At 53.6% G+C, this 18,840-nt stretch overlaps 3 protein-coding genes across 8 annotated transcripts in view; 2 read left to right on the forward strand and 1 right to left on the reverse strand.

Annotated features, from left to right (window-relative positions):
- Nucleotides 1–6,777, forward strand: part of doc2a (double C2-like domains, alpha) — a 32,214-nt gene extending 25,437 nt beyond the window's left edge. The window contains exons 9-11 of the mRNA XM_088637341.1: nucleotides 4,161–4,242; nucleotides 4,757–4,853; nucleotides 5,751–6,777. Coding sequence (XP_088493467.1) covers nucleotides 4,161–4,242; nucleotides 4,757–4,853; nucleotides 5,751–5,887 — 316 coding nt within the window. The 3' untranslated portion in view covers nucleotides 5,888–6,777. The remainder of the gene's footprint in view (nucleotides 1–4,160; nucleotides 4,243–4,756; nucleotides 4,854–5,750) is intronic.
- Nucleotides 6,778–6,951: 174 nt separating this feature from the next.
- LOC148659567 (uncharacterized) lies at nucleotides 6,952–8,755 on the reverse strand. 6 transcript variants are annotated; one of them, XM_088637389.1, is made up of 3 exons: nucleotides 7,671–8,754; nucleotides 7,575–7,637; nucleotides 6,953–7,541 (listed from the first exon to the last, which is right to left on the reverse strand). In XM_088637389.1, exons 1-3 carry the CDS (start codon nucleotides 8,104–8,106, stop codon nucleotides 7,234–7,236), a joined length of 807 nt encoding a protein of 268 aa, XP_088493515.1. In that variant the 5' UTR covers nucleotides 8,107–8,754; the 3' UTR covers nucleotides 6,953–7,233. The 6 variants fall into 6 exon arrangements, with proteins under 6 accessions (XP_088493512.1, XP_088493515.1, XP_088493509.1 ...); XM_088637386.1 differs by having other exon boundaries at nucleotides 6,952–7,349; nucleotides 7,383–8,755; XM_088637383.1 differs by having other exon boundaries at nucleotides 6,954–7,637.
- A 1,313-nt stretch (nucleotides 8,756–10,068) lies between these two features.
- LOC148659568 (protein tipD-like) overlaps nucleotides 10,069–18,840 on the forward strand; it is a 46,853-nt gene continuing 38,081 nt past the window's right edge. The window contains exons 1-4 of the mRNA XM_088637354.1: nucleotides 10,069–10,556; nucleotides 12,207–12,287; nucleotides 12,787–12,871; nucleotides 13,082–13,208. Of these exons, the coding sequence (XP_088493480.1) occupies nucleotides 12,208–12,287; nucleotides 12,787–12,871; nucleotides 13,082–13,208 (292 nt within the window). The 5' untranslated portion in view covers nucleotides 10,069–10,556; nucleotide 12,207. The remainder of the gene's footprint in view (nucleotides 10,557–12,206; nucleotides 12,288–12,786; nucleotides 12,872–13,081; nucleotides 13,209–18,840) is intronic.

Here is an 18,840-nt window from a genome sequence, read left to right on the forward strand (position 1 = left end):
GAGGAGAAAGGGGGATGATGGACAGGAGAGAGGGGAGAGAGGAGAGAGAGAGGAGAAAGGGGGATGATGGACAGGAGAGAGGGGAGAGGAGAGAGAGAGGAGAAAGGGGGATGATGGACAGGAGAGAGAGGAGAGAGGAGAGAGAGAGAGGAGAAAGGGGGATGATGGACAGGAGAGAGGGGAGAGAGGAGAGAGAGAGGAGAAAGGGGGATGATGGACAGGAGAGAGGGGAGAGAGGAGAGAGAGAGGAGAGAGAGGGGATGATGGACAGGAGAGAGGGGAGAGAGGAGAGAGAGAGGAGAAAGGGGGATGATGGACAGGAGAGAGGGGAGAGAGGAGAGAGAGAGGAGAAAGGGGGATGATGGACAGGAGAGAGGGGGGAGAGGAGAGAGAGAGGAGAAAGGGGGATGATGGACAGGAGAGAGGGGGGAGAGGAGAGAGAGAGGAGAAAGGGGGATGATGGACAGGAGAGAGGGGGAGAGGAGAGAGAGAGGAGAAAGGGGGATGATGGACAGGAGAGAGGGGAGAGAGGAGAGAGAGAGGAGAAAGGGGGATGATGGACAGGAGAGAGGGGGGAGAGGAGAGAGAGAGGAGAAAGGGGGATGATGGACAGGAGAGAGGGGGGAGAGGAGAGAGAGAGGAGAAAGGGGGATGATGGACAGGAGAGAGAGGAGAGAGGAGAGAGAGAGGAGAAAGGGGGATGATGGACAGGAGAGAGGGGAGAGAGGAGAGAGAGAGGAGAAAGGGGGATGATGGACAGGAGAGAGGGGAGAGAGGAGAGAGAGGGGAGAGAGAGGGATGATGGACAGGAGAGAGGGGAGAGAGGAGAGAGAGAGGAGAGAGAGGGGATGATGGACAGGAGAGAGGGGAGAGAGGAGAGAGAGAGGAGAAAGGGGGATGATGGACAGGAGAGAGGGGAGAGAGGAGAGAGAGAGGAGAAAGGGGGATGATGGACAGGAGAGAGGGGAGAGGGGAGAGAGAGGAGAAAGGGGGATGATGGACAGGAGAGAGGGGGGAGAGGAGAGAGAGAGGAGAAAGGGGGATGATGGACAGGAGAGAGGGGAGAGAGGAGAGAGAGAGGAGAAAGGGGGATGATGGACAGGAGAGAGGGGAGAGAGGAGAGAGAGAGGAGAAAGGGGGATGATGGACAGGAGAGAGGGGGGAGAGGAGAGAGAGAGGAGAGAGAGGGGATGATGGACAGGAGAGAGGGGGGAGAGGAGAGAGAGAGGAGAAAGGGGGATGATGGACAGGAGAGAGGGGAGAGAGGAGAGAGAGAGGAGAAAGGGGGATGATGGACAGGAGAGAGGGGGGAGAGGAGAGAGAGAGGAGAAAGGGGGATGATGGACAGGAGAGAGGGGAGAGAGGAGAGAGAGGGGAGAGAGAGTGGATGATGGACAGGAGAGAGGGGAGAGAGGAGAGAGAGAGGAGAAAGGGGGATGATGGACAGGAGAGAGGGGAGAGAGGAGAGAGAGAGGAGAAAGGGGGGTGATGGACAGGAGAGAGGGGAGAGAGGAGAGAGAGGGGAGAGAGAGGGATGATGGACAGGAGAGAAGGGAGAGAGGAGAGAGAGAGGAGAGAGAGGGGATGATGGACAGGAGAGAGGGGAGAGAGTAGAGAGAGAGGAGAAAGGGGGATGATGGACAGGAGAGAGGGGAGAGAGGAGAGAGAGAGAGGGGAGAGAGAGGGGATGATGGACAGGAGAGAGGGGAGAGAGAGGAGAAAGAGGGATGATGGACAGGAGAGAGGAGAGAGAGAGGAGAAAGGGGGATGATGGACAGGAGAGAGGGGGGAGAGGAGAGAGAGAGGAGAAAGGGGGATGATGGACAGGAGAGAGGGGAGAGAGGAGAGAGAGAGGAGAAAGGGGGATGATGGACAGGAGAGAGGGGAGAGAGGAGAGAGAGAGGAGAGAGAGGGATGATGGACAGGAGAGAGGGGAGAGAGGAGAGAGAGAGGAGAGAAAGGGGATGATGGACAGGAGAGAAGGGAGAGAGGAGAGAGAGAGGAGAAAGGGGGATGATGGACAGGAGAGAGGGGAGAGGGGAGAGAGAGGAGAAAGGGGGATGATGGACAGGAGAGAGGGGAGAGGGGAGAGAGAGGAGAAAGGGGGATGATGGACAGGAGAGAGGGGAGAGAGGAGAGAGAGAGGAGAAAGGGGGATGATGGACAGGAGAGAGGGGAGAGAGGAGAGAGAGAGGAGAAAGGGGGATGATGGACAGGAGAGAGGGGAGAGGGGGAGAGAGAGGAGAGAGAGGGGATGATGGACAGGAGAGAGGGGGGAGAGGAGAGAGAGAGGAGAAAGGGGGATGATGGACAGGAGAGAGGGGAGAGAGGAGAGAGAGAGGAGAAAGGGGGATGATGGACAGGAGAGAGGGGGGAGAGGAGAGAGAGAGGAGAAAGGGGGATGATGGACAGGAGAGAGGGGAGAGAGGAGAGAGAGAGGAGAGAGAGGGGATGATGGACAGGAGAGAGGGGAGAGAGGAGAGAGAGAGGAGAGAGAGGGGATGATGGACAGGAGAGAGGGGAGAGAGGAGAGAGAGGAGAAAGGGGGATGATGGACAGGAGAGAGGGGAGAGAGGAGAGAGAGGAGAAAGGGGGATGATGGACAGGAGAGAGGGGAGAGAGGAGAGAGAGGGAGAGAGAGGGATGATGGACAGGAGAGAAGGGAGAGAGGAGAGAGAGAGGAGAGAGAGGGGATGATGGACAGGAGAGAGGGGAGAGAGGAGAGAGAGAGGAGAAGGGGGATGATGGACAGGAGAGAGGGGAGAGAGGGAGAGAGAGAGGAGAGAAAGGGGATGATGGACAGGAGAGAAGGGAGAGAGGAGAGAGAGAGGAGAAAGGGGGATGATGGACAGGAGAGAGGGGAGAGAGGAGGGAGAGAGAGGAGAGAGAGGGGATGATGGACAGGAGAGAGGGAGAGAGAGGAGAGAGAGAGGAGAAAGGGGGATGATGGACAGGAGAGAGGGGGGAGAGGAGAGAGAGAGGAGAAAGGGGGATGATGGACAGGAGAGAGGGGGGAGAGGAGAGAGAGAGGAGAGAGAGGGGATGATGGACAGGAGAGAGGGGAGAGAGGAGAGAGAGAGGAGAAAGGGGGATGATGGACAGGAGAGAGGGGAGAGGGGAGAGAGAGGAGAAAGGGGGATGATGGACAGGAGAGAGGGGGGAGAGGAGAGAGAGAGGAGAAAGGGGGATGATGGACAGGAGAGAGGGGAGAGAGGAGAGAGAGAGGAGAAAGGGGGATGATGGACAGGAGAGAGGGGGGAGAGGAGAGAGAGAGGAGAAAGGGGGATGATGGACAGGAGAGAGAGGGGAGAGGAGAGAGAGAGGAAGAGAGGAGAGAGGAGAGAGAGGGGATGATGGACAGGAGAGAGGGGAGAGAGGAGAGAGAGACGAGAAAGGGGGATGATGGACAGGAGAGAGAGGGGAGAGGAGAGAGAGAGGAAGAGAGGAGAGAGGAGAGAGAGGGGATGATGGACAGGAGAGAGGGGAGACCTGTGGTCATCAGACCTTCAAGCCCTGAGAGACAAGCAGCAGCACTGCGCAGACACACACTCACACTCACACACACTCACACACACACACACACACACACACACCCGGCACTGTCCCCTGTCTCTGACAGCTCGCCAGCCCCCACAGGGCCCCCACAGGGCCCCCACAGGGCCCCCACAGGGCCCTGTCTCTCTGATCACGTCTGCAGACTGAGAGAGAGCCTCCCAGTCAGAGTGTGTGTGTGTGTGTGTCACTGCTCAACACAGTGTGTGTGTGTGTGTCACTGCTCCACACAGTGTGTGTGTGTGTGTGTCACTGCTCCACACAGACACAGTGTGTGTGTGTGTGTGTGTGTGTGTGTGTCACTGCTCCACACAGACACAGTGTGTGTGTGTGTCACTGCTCCACACAGTGTGTGTGTGTGTGTGTCACTGCTCCACACAGACACAGTGTGTGTGTGTCACTGCTCCACACACTGTGTGTGTGTGTGTGTGTGTGTGTGTGTGTCACTGCTCCACACAGACACAGTGTGTGTGTGTGTCACTGCTTCACACACTGTGTGTGTGTGTGTGTGTGTGTGTGTGTGTGTGTGTCACTGCTCCACACAGACACAGTGTGTGTGTGTGTCACTGCTCCACAGTGACACCCCCATCCCTCTGTGTCTCTCTCAGTTATCTGAAGCCTGATCTGCAGAAAAAATCTAAACACAAGACTGCTGTCATCAAGAAAACCCTGAACCCAGAATTCAAGGAGGTACCACTGTCTGTCTGTCTGTCTGTCTGTCTGTCTGTCTGTCTGTCTGTCTGTCTGCCCAGCCTGGCTGGACCTGTGTGTGTATCTGTGTGTCTGTGTGTGTGTCTCAGTACCTGTGTGTCTGTGTGTGTCGGACTGTAGTCTCTGTCTGCAGACCCACTCCTCTCTCCCTCTCTCTCCCCAGGAGTGTCTGTGTGTGTGGGTCTCAGTACCTGTGTGTGTGTCTGTGTGTGTGTCTCAGTACCTGTGTGTGTGTCTGTGTGTGTGTGTCTCAGTACCTGTGTGTGTGTCTGTGTGTGTCGGACTGTAGTCTCTGTCTGCAGACCCACTCCTCTCTCCCTCTCTCTCCCCAGGAGTGTCTGTGTGTGTGTGTCTCAGTACCTGTGTGTGTGTCTGTGTGTGTGTGTCTCAGTACCTGTGTGTGTGTCTGTGTGTGTGTGTCTCAGTACCTGTGTGTGTGTCAGACTGTAGTCTCTGTCTGCAGACCCACTCATCTCTCCCTCTCTCTCCTCAGGAGTTCTTCTATGAAATCTCTCTGTCTGATCTGTCCAACAAGACCCTGGAGGTGACGGTGTGGGACTATGACCTGGGCAAGTCCAACGACTTTATCGGTGAGCCTCCCGAGGGACTGAGGCCCAGGACCTCACTCCTGACTCACTCTCAGCAGCATTACCTGCAGCTCACCTTAAGACACGCCCAGCTTACACGCCCCCTAGAAGAGCCCCTCCCACACAGACACGCCCTATCAGGCATACCCTCTCAGACCCCCCCACAGACACGCCCTCACAGAGCCCCTCCCACACAGACACACCCCTCTCAGACCCCCACACAGACACGCCCCCTCTCAGAGCCCCTCCCACACAGACACGCCCTATCAGACACAGCCTCTCAGACCCCCCCACAGACACGCCCTCTCAGAGCCCCTCCCACACAGACACACCCCTCTCAGACCCCCACACAGACACACCCCCTCTCAGAGCCCCTCCCACACAGACACGCCCTATCAGACACAGCCTCTCAGACCCCCCCCACAGACATACCCTCTCAGAGCCCCTCCCACACAGACACGCCCCCATCAGAGCCCCTCCCACCCAGACACACCCCTCTCAGAGCCCCTCCCACACAGACACGCCCCCTACCAGAGCCCCTCCCACACAGACACGCCCTATCAGACACAGCCTCTCAGACCCCCCCCACAGACACGCCCCCTACCAGAGCCCCTCCCACACAGACACGCCCTATCAGACACAGCCTCTCAGACCCCCCCCACAGACATACCCTCTCAGAGCCCCTCCCACACAGACACGCCCTCTCAGAGCCCCTCCCACACAGACACACCCTCACAGCGCCCCTCCCACACAGACACGCCCCCGTCAGAGCTCCTCCCACACACACACCCCTCTCAGAGCCCCTCCCACTCAGACACGCCCCCTCGCAGAGCCCCTCCCGCTCAGACACGCCCCGCCCGAGCCCCTCCCACTCAGAGTGTGTGCGCTGTGTCCCCGCAGGTGGCGTCTCTCTGGGCCGCCGCTCCAAGGGGGACTGTCTGCAGCACTGGGCGGACTGCCTGCAGAACCACGGGCAGAAGCTGGAGCGCTGGCACACGCTGACCAATGAGCTGCCGGGGTCCGCCTGCAGCGACTGAGGGCCCGCCTCCCGCGCGCTCCCATTGGCTGAGGGGCGGGGTCACTGTGCAGATTTGGGACAGGGGCGGGGCTAGGGGGAATGTGGTGGATTGAGCTCTCTTCTGTCCCGTCTGTCTCTCTGTCCCGTCTGTCTCTCTGCCCTCCTTTCTGTCTTCCTGCCCTCCTGTCTGTCTCTCTGCCCTCCTGTTTGTCTTCCTGTCCTCTTGTCTGTCTCTCTGCCCTGTCTGTCTCTCTGTCCCGTTTGTCTCTCTACCCTCCTGTCTGTCTTCCTGTCCTCTTGTCTGTCTCTTTGTCCCGTCTGTCTCTCTGCCCTGTCTGTCTCTCTGTCCCGTTTGTCTCTCTACCCTCCTGTCTGTCTTCCTGTCCTCCTGTCTGTCTCTCTGTCCCGTCTGTCTCTCTTTATCTTCCTGTCTGTCTCTCTGTCCCATCTGTCTGTCTCTCTGCCCTCCTCTTTTTCTCTCTGTCCTGTCTGTCTGCCCCTGTCCTGTCTGTCCCTCCCCCTCTCTGTCTCACTACCTCTCTGTACATCAACAAGGCAACTGATCAGAACGATGCTTCCAACACCCAGAAGTGGTCTTAACGAGCTCGTCACTATTACTACTGTCTCAGCTCATCTTCTGTCCTCACAGACATCAGTACACCTGGGCCCTCGGGCCTTTCTCCACCTCCAATAACAATAACAACAACAACAACAACAACAATAATAATAATAATAATAATAATAATAATAATAATAATAATAATAATAATGCAGTTTGTTCTTCCAGGATATTTATGTATCAAATGTTTAATTAAATTTCTCTCAATCAATTTACCCCTCTCTCCTCTCCCCTCTCTCCCCTCCCTCTCTCCTCTCCCGTCTCTCTCCTCTCTCTCCCCCCCCTCTCTCTCTCCTCTCTCTCTCTCTCCTCTCTCTCTCCTCTCTCCCCCCTCTCTCTCTCCTCTCTCTCTCTCCTTTCCCCTCTCCTCTCTCCTCTCTCCCTATCTCTCTCCCCTCACCCCTCTCTCCTCTCCCCTCTCCTCTCTCCCCCCTCTCTCTCTCCTCTCTCCCCCTCTCTCTCCCCACTCTCCTCTCTCTCCCCTCTCCTCTCTCTCCTCTCTCCCCTCTCTCTCCCCTCTCCCCTGGACTGAGTGAGAAATTGCTATACTCTATTCTATGTGCTGATGATGTATTTGTACACAGACTGAAGCTGTTTGCTGTTTTTATATTGTTGTGATGCTGGTGGTGGATATTTTCCTGTGCATGACAGCCCTGGTGACACCACACTGCTCCTGCCCAGAGTGACACAGTCACAGAGACCTCAGACGCTCAGACAGGGGCGTCTCAAGGTCATCTTCATCCTGGTCACATCACCATCAGATCATCTTCGTCATCACGATCGACACCATCAGAATCACCATCTACATCATCACTATCAACATCTTCATCTTCATCATCACGATCGACACCATCAGAATCATCTTCGTCATCACGATCGACACCATCAGAATCACCATCTACATCATCACTATCAACATCTTCATCTTCATCATCACGATCGACACCATCAGAATCATCTTCGTCATCACGATCGACACCATCAGAATTACCATCTACATCATCACTATCAACATCTTCATCTTCGTCATCACGATCGACACCATCAGAATCATCTTCGTCATCACGATCGACACCATCAGAATCACCATCTACATCATCACTATCAACATCTTCATCTTCGTCATCACGATCGACACCATCAGAATCATCTTCGTCATCATGATCGACACCATCAGAATCACCATCTACATCTTCATCTTCATCATCACGATCGACACCATCAGAATCATCTTCGTAATCACGATCGACACCATCAATCACCACCTTCATCTTCATCACCAAGATCAACACCATCAGAATCACCAGCTTCATCTTCATCATCACGATCGACACCATCAGAATCACCATCTTCGTCATCACGATCAACACCATCAGAATCACCACCTTCGTCTTCATCAACATCTTCATCTTTATAATCACTATCAACACCATCAGAATCATCTTCATCATCACGCTCCACACCATCAGAATCACCACCTTCATCTTCATCTCCATCACCAAGATCAACACCATCAGAATCACCAGCTTCATCTTCATCATCACGCTCCACACCATCAGGATCACCATCTTCATCATCACCATGGTTACCACCAGCTCCACCCTCGTCATCTTCGTCATCACTGTTGCTCTCGGTGCCCTCTCCCTGTCTGACGAACCTGATCTCCTGTGAGTGTGAAACGAGGAGTCTTTTCTATTCTGTGACACGCGCCTGCTGAACTGGGGGTCCCTGCTGAACTGGGGGTCCCTGCAGCAGTACTGGGTCTCCTGCAGCAGTATTGGGGTCTCCCACAGTATTGGGTCTCCTGCAGCAGTATTGGGGTCTCCTACAGTATTAAGGTCTCCTGCAGCAGTATTGGGGTCTCCCACAGTATTAAGGTCTCCTGCAGCAGTATTGGGGTCTCCCACAGTATAAAGGTCTCCTGCAGCAGTATTGGGGTCTCCTACAGTATTAAGGTCTCCTGCAGCAGTATTGGGGTATACTGCAGCAGAACTGGAGTCCCCCGCAGTACTGGGGTCCTTGCTGTAGTACTAGGGTCCCCCACAGCAGTACTGGGGTCCCCCGCAGGCCTGTGTCCCAGGGGCTGTGTCCCGTCAGCATGCTGTGCAGAAGCTTTGCATGTGAGCCCAATACTGGGGCCCCCGCAGCAGTACTGGGGCCCCCGCAGGCCTGTGTCCCGTCAGCAGCTTCGTGTGCGCCCCCCTGCGCTGTGCTGGGCGCCAGCCCTGTGGACAACAATAAAGACGTGGACACTGCAGACCGGCTGCTCATTTCCACCGCACCCCCGTCCAGGGGCCCCACAGACACTATACCCCCCCGCCCAGGGGCCCCACAGACACTATACCCCCCCGTCCAGGGGCCCCACAGACACCGCATGGGCGCCCAGGGGCCCCACAGACACCACACCCCCGCCCAGGGGCCCCACAGACACCACATGGGCGCCCAGGGGCCCCACAGACACCGCGCCCCCACCCAGGGGCCCCACAGACACCACACCCCCGCCCAGGGGCCCCACAGACACCGCACACCTGTCCAGGGGCCCCACAGACACCACACCCCCGCCCAGGGGCCCCACAGACACCACGCCCCCGCCCAGGGGCCCCACAGACACCACACCCCCGCCCAGGGGCCCCACAGACACCACGCCCCCGCCCAGGGGCCCCACAGACACCGCGCGGGCGCCCAGGGGCCCCACAGACACCGCGCGGGCGCCCCGGGACTTCTCCCTCACAGAGCTCAGAATCCAGAATGCGGACCAGCCCGAGAGGAGACCCCCTCCGCATCGCTCCTGCCACGGAAAGACCCGGAACAATCCCACCTAGGCAGGTACAGACAGACAGACAGGCAGGCAGACAGGCAGGTACACACAGACAGACAGGCAGACAGGTATACAGGTAGACAGGCAGGCAGGCAGGCAAACAGACAGACAGACAGACAGGTAGACAGGCAGGCAGGCAAACAGACAGACAGGTAGACAGGTAGACAGACAGGCAGGCAGGCAGACAGACAGGCAGACAGACAGACAGACAGACAGGCAGTGCCAGGGGACCTCACTGGGTGTCCTGTGTCCACCCTGACTGGACCCTGCGTGCCGCTCTCCTCAGACTGGGAGAGCTGGGATGAGCTGGAGTTTCCCTGTGTGCAGAGGGACAGAGCAGGGAAAGAAGCAGTCTTCAGATAAGATACGATTGTATCGTCCCCTGAGGGAAACACCAGCACCCCTGTACATTTCAACAGAGCAGAAGGCAGAAAAAAGACGAAAAGACACACACTGCACATTATTCTATGACAAAGACAAGACAAACACCGCACATCGCCCTATTGCACATGTATGGTGTAACACATCCCAGCGTGCAACAACTATAACACAACACAGAACGCAGCGCACGCAGGGGGGCTGCAGGAGACCCAGGTGCGTCTGTCCCTGACATTTGCGTCCACAGCTTTAATGGCGAGGGGACACAGGACTGTCGCACCTGTCTGACTGGCACCTGGGAGCCCCAACACGTTTGCAGAAGGAAGACGTTGATATTCAGAGTCGAGGAGGTGGGAAGGATGTGATGTCATTTCCCTGCCTGTTTGGTGATGAAGTTTTCAGACTGTCCGCAGGGAGGGGTTCAGGGCTGTCTGGAGGAGCGGGTGATTTGCGATTTAAAATGCACTGATAGATTACCTTTAGCCTGAATTTAAGCCACAAGCGAGGCTCCTGCTGTAAAAACTCTCCCAGAGACAGTACAACACGCGTGAGGGGCCGTCATCCCAGGCGGAAACTGACCGTCTGACTCGAGGTCTTCCCACGCGCCGCCGGCCGTGCTCAAGGCCAACAACAGGGATACGGCCTCTTCGACCTCACCAACATGGCGGACGGCGAACACGGGCTCTGCGTCGCGGACCTTCTCTTACGTCATCCACAAGCGCCGCGACCAGAGTGCGCGCTCCGGCGTCGCTAGGAAACGGGACGCACGCTCGGCCGGCCGTTGCCGCAGTGGCGAGAGAAAATTCGGAGTCCTCCCGGAACCAACAGGCCCGCTTCCGACACCCGCCCGGCGCCACCAGAAACACGGCCCAGGTGGGGAGAGGAGCGGTTCGGGCCGGCGGCCGGGTCCCGGGCAGGGCAGAACCGGGCAGGGCCGGGCTGAACCGGGCAGGGCAGGGCAGGGCAGAAACGAGCAGGGCGAGACAGGGCAGAACCGGGCAGGGCAGAACCGGGCAGGGCAGGGCCGGGCTGAACCGAGCAGGGCCGGGCAGGGCAGAACCGAGCAGGGCAGAACCGGGCTTAACCGAGCAGGGGCAGGGCGATCTGCAGTCCCCGGGGCTCGGGGCTCTGACACAGCCAGCCCGGCCCAGAGGGCTTCTTCAGAACCAGAACCAGCAGAGACACCAACCCCAGGACACGAGTGGAGACTTCAGGACAGAGCGTTTAAAACCCAGAACAGCAGGCACTACTGTACACAGAGAGGGGTGGGGGTGGGGGACAAGCTGATACTTCAGACACAGCTGGGTGAGACACTCCAGTCAGGACAGGAGACACTACTGTACACAGAGAGGGGTGGGGGTAGGGAACAAGCTGATACCCTGACTGCTCTCCAGACACAGCTGGGTGAGAAACTCCAGTCAGGACAGGAGACACTACTGTACACAGAGAGGGGTGGGGGTGTGGAACAAGCTGATACCCTGACTGCTCTCCAGACACACCTGGGTGAGAAACTCCAGTCAGGACAGGAGACACTACTGTACACAGAGAGAGGTAGGAGTGGGGAACAAGCTGATACCCTGACTGCTCTCCAGACACAGCTGGGTGAGAAACTCCAGTCAGGACAGGAGACACTACTGTACACAGAGAGGGGTGGGGGTGTGGAACAAGCTGATACCCTGACTGCTCTCCAGACACAGCTGGGTGAGACACTCCAGTCAGGACAGGAGACACTACTGTACACAGAGAGGGGTGGGGGTAGGGAACAAGCTGATACCCTGACTGCTCTCCAGACACAGCTGGGTGAGACACTCCAGTCAGGACAGGAGACACTACTGTACACAGAGGGGGGTGGGTGTGGGGAACAAGCTGATACCCTGACTGCTCTCCAGACACAGCTGGGTGAGACACTCCAGTCAGGACAGGAGACACTACTGTACACAGAGAGGGGTGGGGGTGGGGAACAAGCTGATACTCCAGACACAGCTGGGTGAGAAACTCCAGTCAGGACAGGAGACACTACTGTACACAGAGAGGGGTGGGAGAGGGGAACAAGCTGATACTCCAGACACAGCTGGGTGAGACACTCCAGTCAGGACAGGAGACACTACTGTACACAGAGAGGGGTGGGAGTGTGGAACAAGCTGATACCCTGACTTCTCCCCAGACACAGCTGGGTGAGACACTCCAGTCAGGACAGGAGACACTACTGTACACAGAGAGGGGTGGGGGTAGGGAACAAGCTGATACCCTGACTGCTCTCCAGACACAGCTGGGTGAGAAACTCCAGTCAGGACAGGAGACACTACTGTACACAGAGAGAGGTAGGAGAGGGGAACAAGCTGTCTCATTACGGCTCTCATTAGGGACCTGTCTGGTGTTGCTTGCTGTCGGTCGCCTCTGGGATGCTGGGAGGGGTCGAGCCGTGTGCCCGGGCCTGGCGCTGTGTGTGGAGCCGAGCGCGGGGGCTCCCTGCGTGTGCCCTGTCTGAGGCGCCGGTCTCTCTGTGTGTGCGTGTGTCCGCAGGATGTCCCTGGAGGTGTGTGCAGCCCCGGGCCGGACTGCAGAGCCGCGCGCGGAGGGCGAGCTGCGTCTGCTGGCCACGCTGTGAGTGAGACACCAGGCCGGAGCCCTTCCTGTGGGCACGCCTCTCGCTGACCTTCGACCCCTGACTGAACACCCCAGAGCCCCTGAAGGACTGGGGTCTCAGGGCCTGAGCTGAGCCAGTTACTGTCTTCATGAGCCCAGAGTCACAGTGACCTTCGACCCCTGACTGAACACCCCAGAGCCCCTGAAGGACTGGGGTCTCAGGGCCTGAGCTGAGCCAGTTACTGTCCTCATGAGCCCAGAGCCACAGTGACCTTTGACCCCTGACTCAGGGCCTGAGCTGAGCCAGTTACTGTCCTCATGAGCTCAGAGTCACAGTGACCTTTGACCCGTGACTGAACACCCCAGAGCCCCTGAAGGACTGGGGCCTCAGGGCCTGAGCTGAGCCAGTTACTGTCCTCATGAGCCCGGAGCCCCAGTGACCTTTGACCCCTGACTCAGGGCCTGAGCTGAGCCAGTTAGTGTCCAGATGGCTTCAGGTGTGTGTTGTCTCCCTCAGGGACTGCGGCTGTGAGGTCATGACCTGCCAGTTCAATAACGAGGGCAGCCTCCTGGCAGCTGGGCTAATTAACGGGACCATCAAGGTAGGAGGAGACTGTGTGTGTGTCTCTCTCAGAGACAGTGAGACTGTGTGTGTGTGTGTCTCTCTCGGAGACAGTGAGACTGTGTGTGTGTGGACTGACCCCTCTCTCTCAGAGACAGTGAGACTGTGTGTGTGTGTCTCTCTCAGAGACAGTGAGACTGTGTGTGTGTGTGGACTGATCCCTCTCTCTCTCTGTCTGTCTCTCTCTCAGGTGTTCAGTGTAGGAGATTATAGTCCGGTCTGCTCTCTCAGAGACAGTGAGACTGTGGTCTCTGCCCTTCCGGTCACTGGTCTTCGCTTCATTCCCAGAGCTGCTCACTGTCTCCTTCTGGCCACCTGTGAGTCACCTTCATCCCACCAGTGTCCAGTCAGTGTGTGTGTATTAACCCCTCTCTCTCTCTCTCAGTGCAGTGTTCATGTACTGGAGTGTCCAGTCAGTGTGTCTGTATTAACCCCTCTCTCTCTCAGTGCAGTGTTAATGTACTGGAGTGTCCAGTCAGTGTGTCTGTATTAACCCCTCTCTCTCAGTGCAGTGTTAATGTACTGGAGTGTCCAGTCAGTGTGTGTATTATAATATATATAATAATAAACTTTATTTTATATAGCGCCTTTAAAGGTGGCTTCTCAAAGCGCTTTACAGGATGACAATAACAATAAATAAGAAGACTACAACAATAAATAAGAAAATTTCACAAGACAGGACACAATTATAATTACAACAATACAACAATAACAATAGAGGAGACCGTGGAAGATGGTATTAAGAAGAGCAGAGGGGTGAAGAATGGAACCAGTTAAGTAAAGGCTTTTCTGAAAAGGAGGGTTTTGAGTCTGGATTTGAAGGAGTTTAGAGAAGGTGACTCTCTGATATCCTTGGGCAAGGAGTTCCAGAGCTTGGGGGCATAGCAGGAGAAGGCCCTGTCGCCCATACAATGTAGACGGGCTTGGGGGACAGTAAGGAGGGCAGAATTTGAAGAGCGGAGGTTGCGAGGTAGGGAGTAGGGCGATAAAAGTTCAGACAGGTATTGAGGTGCCAAGCCATGTAAAGCCTTGTAGGTGAGCATGAGGATTTTAAAGTCTACGCGGAATTTGACCGGAAGCCAGTGCAAGGACTCCAGGATAGGAGTAATGTGAACACTTGCACTAGATCTGGTCAGGATTCTGGCTGCTGAATTTTGGACATACTGCAGCTTGTTCAGAGTAGATTTAGATACCCCAGGGAGCAGAGCATTGCAGTAGTCAATTCGAGAGAATACAAATATGTTGATCAGCTTTTCAGCCACAGTTAATGATAGCATAGGGCGTAGTCTTGCGATATTTCTAAGGTGGAAAAAAGATGTTTTGACAGTATGCTGTACATGTGGGTCGAATGTTAAGCCAGAATCGAATATAACCCCAAGGTTTTTCAATTTTGATTGGAGCTCAAGTACAGAGCCACCTACAGACAGGGTTACAGGACTGGCTTTGCGAAGTTGATGGGGGTGCCAATAAGCATGACTTCAGTCTTGTCACAGTTAAGATGAAGGAAGTTTTGAGTCATCCAAATTTTTATGTCAGAGATGCAATTAGATAGAATAGAGACAGCCACATCAGTGTTGGGTTTGGTATGGATGTATATTTGAGTATCGTCAGCGTAAAAATGAAAGCTGAGGCCATGTGATCTTAAAAGCTGACCAAGTGGGAACATGTAAATGCTGAAGAGCAAGGGGCCCAGTATTGAGCCCTGAGGGACACCAGACTTGACAAGACCAATTTCAGACCTGTACCCATTGAGAGAGACAAAGTGACAGCGATCAGTGAGGTAAGACTTAAACCATTTGAGGGCAGTGTCAGAGACTCCAAACACAGTCTCGAGACGAGAAAGCAAGATGTTATGGTCAACAGTGTCAAAGGCAGCACTGAGATCAAGAAGGATGAGTATGGAAAGAGAACCAGAATCAGAAGCTATTAGGAGATCGTTGGTGACTTTGACTAGGGCGGTTTCTGTGCTGTGAAGTTGACGGAAGCCAGATTGGAGGGGTTCGAAAAGGTTGTTTGTCATGAGGTGGTTATGTAACTGAAGTGTGACAGCACGTTCTAGAATTGTAGAGAGAAAGGGTCAGTTGGAGATGGGGCGAAAGTTGTTAAGATTGTCGAGAGCCATGTTAGGCTTCTTTGGCACTGGGGTAATGGCAGCAGTTTTGAGGACCGTTGGTACAATGCCGGTGCTCAAGGATTCATGTATTATATTGAGGACAATGGGACAGAGAGAAGAGAAACAGGACTGGAATAAAGTGGTGGGAATGGGATCTAAAATAGATGTGGTGGGTTTCATGCGCGTAACTAGTTTGTTTAGGGATGCTGAGTCAAGAAGAGAGAAGCTGGAGAGAAGGGAACCAGAGAAGTTGGATGAGGAGTGAGGAGGTGTGGAAATTATATCCGTAGTGGAGAGAATGTGATGCCGGATGTTGTCAATCTTAGAACTAAAGAAATCTAAGAATGTGTTGCGAAGTTGTGATGAGGCAGGTCATGTGGTGGGGCAGTTTGGCTTGAGCAGTCTGTTGATGGTGGAGAAGAGATGTCTGGGATTGTTTTGGTGATTTTCAATGATGTGAGAGAAGTAGGTGGATCTAGCAGACTCTATAGTATTAACCCCTCTCTCTCTCAGTGCAGTGTTAATGTACTGGAGTGTCCAGTCAGTGTGTCTGTATTAACCCCTCTCTCTCTCAGTGCAGTGTTAATGTACTGGAGTGTCCAGTCAGTGTGTCTGTATTAACCCCTCTCTCTCTCAGTGCAGTGTTAATGTACTGGAGTGTCCAGTCAGTGTGTCTGTATTAACCCCTCTCTCTCTCAGTGCAGTGTTAATGTACTGGAGTGTCCAGTCAGTGTGTGTGTATTAACCCCTCTCTCTCTCAGTGCAGTGTTCATGTACTGGAGTGTCCAGTCAGTATGTCTGTATTAACCCCTCTCTCTCTCAGTGCAGTGTTAATGTACTGGAGTGTCCAGTCAGTGTGTCTGTATTAACCCCTCTCTCTCTCAGTGCAGTGTTCATGTACTGGAGTGTCCAGTCAGTGTGTCTGTATTAACCCCTCTCTCTCTCAGTGCAGTGTTAATGTACTGGAGTGTCCAGTCAGTAATAATAATAATATAATAAACTTTATTTTATATAGCGCCTTTAAAGGTGGCTTCTCAAAGCGCTTTACAGGATGACAATAACAATAAATAAGAAGACTACAACAATAAATAAGACAATTTCACAAGACAGGACACAATTATAATTACAACAATACAACAATAACAATAGAGGAGACCGTGGAAGATGGTATTAAGAAGAGCAGAGGGGTGAAGAATGGAACCAGTTAAGTAAAGGCTTTTCTGAAAAGGAGGGTTTTGAGTCTGGATTTGAAGGAGTTTAGAGAAGGTGACTCTCTGATATCCTTGGGCAAGGAGTTCCAGAGCTTGGGGGCATAGCAGGAGAAGGCCCTGTCGCCCATACAATGTAGACGGGCTTGGGGGACAGTAAGGAGGGCAGAATTTGAAGAGCGGAGGTTGCGAGGTGGGGAGTAGGGCGATAAAAGTTCAGACAGGTATTGAGGTGCCAAGCCATGTAAAGCCTTGTAGGTGAGCATGAGGATTTTAAAGTCTACGCGGAATTTGACCGGAAGCCAGTGCAAGGACTCCAGGATAGGAGTAATGTGAACACTTGCACTAGATCTGGTCAGGATTCTGGCTGCTGAATTTTGGACATACTGCAGCTTGTTCAGAGTAGATTTAGATACCCCAGGGAGCAGAGCATTGCAGTAGTCAATTCGAGAGAATACAAATATGTTGATCAGCTTTTCAGCCACAGTTAATGATAGCATAGGGCGTAGTCTTGCGATATTTCTAAGGTGAAAAAAAGATGTTTTGACAGTATGCTGTACATGTGGGTCGAATGTTAAGCCAGAATCGAATATAACCCCAAGGTTTTTCAATTTTGATTGGAGCTCAAGTACAGAGCCATCTACAGACAGGGTTACAGGACTGGCTTCACGAGGTCGATGGGGGGTGCCAGTAAGCATGACTTCAGTCTTGTCACAGTTAAGATGAAGGAAGTTTTGAGTCATCCAAGTTTTTATGTCAGAGATGCAATTAGATAGAATAGAGACAGCCACATCAGTGTTGGGTTTGGTATGGATGTATATTTGAGTATCGTCAGCGTAAAAATGAAAGCTGAGGCCATGTGATCTTAAAAGCTGACCAAGTGGGAACATGTAAATGCTGAAGAGCAAGGGGCCCAGTATTGAGCCCTGAGGGACACCAGACTTGACAAGACCAATTTCAGACCTGTACCCATTGAGAGAGACAAAGTGACAGCGATCAGTGAGGTAAGACTTAAACCATTTGAGGGCAGTGTCAGAGACTCCAAACACAGTCTCGAGACGAGAAAGCAAGATGTTATGGTCAACAGTGTCAAAGGCAGCACTGAGATCAAGAAGGATGAGTATGGAAAGAGAACCAGAATCAGAAGCTATTAGGAGATCGTTGGTGACTTTGACTAGGGCGGTTTCTGTGCTGTGAAGTTGACGGAAGCCAGATTGGAGGGGTTCGAAAAGGTTGTTTGTCATGAGGTGGTTATGTAACTGAAGTGTGACAGCACGTTCTAGAATTGTAGAGAGAAAGGGTAAGTTGGAGATGGGGCGAAAGTTGTTAAGATTGTCGAGAGCCATGTTAGGCTTCTTTGGCACTGGGGTAATGGCAGCAGTTTTGAGGACCGTTGGTACAATGCCGGTGCTCAAGGATTCATGTATTATATTGAGGACAATGGGACAGAGAGAAGAGAAACAGGACTGGAATAAAGTGGTGGGAATGGGATCTAAAATAGATGTGGTGGGTTTCATGCGCGTAACTAGTTTGTTTAGGGATGCTGAGTCAAGAAGAGAGAAGCTGGAGAGAAGGGAACCAGAGAAGTTGGATGAGGAGTGAGGAGGTGTGGAAATTATATCCGTAGTGGAGAGAATGTGATGCCGGATGTTGTCAATCTTAGAACTAAAGAAATCTAAGAATGTGTTGCGAAGTTGTGATGAGGCAGGTCATGTGGTGGGGCAGTTTGGCTTGAGCAGTCTGTTGATGGTGGAGAAGAGATGTCTGGGATTGTTTTGGTGATTTTCAATGATGTGAGAGAAGTAGGTGGATCTAGCAGACTCTATAGTATTAACCCCTCTCTCTCTCAGTGCAGTGTTAATGTACTGGAGTGTCCAGTCAGTGTGTCTGTATTAACCCCTCTCTCTCTCAGTGCAGTGTTAATGTACTGGAGTGTCCAGTCAGTGTGTCTGTATTAACCCCTCTCTCTCTCAGTGCAGTGTTAATGTACTGGAGTGTCCAGTCAGTGTGTGTGTATTAACCCCTCTCTCTCTCAGTGCAGTGTTAATGTACTGGAGTGTCCAGTCAGTGTGTGTGTATTAACCCCTCTCTCTCTCAGTGCAGTGTTAATGTACTGGAGTGTCCAGTCAGTGTGTCTGTATGAACCCCTCTCTCTCTCAGTGCAGTGTTCATGTACTGGAGTGTCCAGTCAGTGTGTGTATTAACCCCTCTCTCTCAGTGCAGTGTTAATGTACTGGAGTGTCCAGTCAGTGTGTCTGTATTAACCCCTCTCTCTCTCAGTGCAGTGTTAATGTACTGGAGTGTCCAGTCAGTGTGTCTGTATTAACCCCTCTCTCTCTCAGTGCAGTGTTCATGTACTGGAGTGTCCAGTCAGTGTGTCTGTATGAACCCCTCTCTCTCTCAGTGCAGTGTTCATGTACTGGAGTGTCCAGTCAGTGTGTGTATTAACCCCTCTCTCTCTCAGTGCACTGTTAATGTACTGGAGTGTCCAGTCAGTGTGTCTGTATTAACCCCTCTCTCTCTCAGTGCAGTGTTAATGTACTGGAGTGTCCAGTCAGTGTGTGTGTATTAACCCCTCTCTCTCTCAGTGCAGTGTTAATGTACTGGAGTGTCCAGTCAGTGTGTGTG

The sequence above is a fragment of the Lepisosteus platostomus genome, chromosome 6, assembly GCF_059453375.1.
Source record: "Lepisosteus platostomus isolate fLepPlt1 chromosome 6, fLepPlt1.hap1, whole genome shotgun sequence".
NCBI classification, from domain to species: domain Eukaryota; kingdom Metazoa; phylum Chordata; class Actinopteri; order Semionotiformes; family Lepisosteidae; genus Lepisosteus; species Lepisosteus platostomus.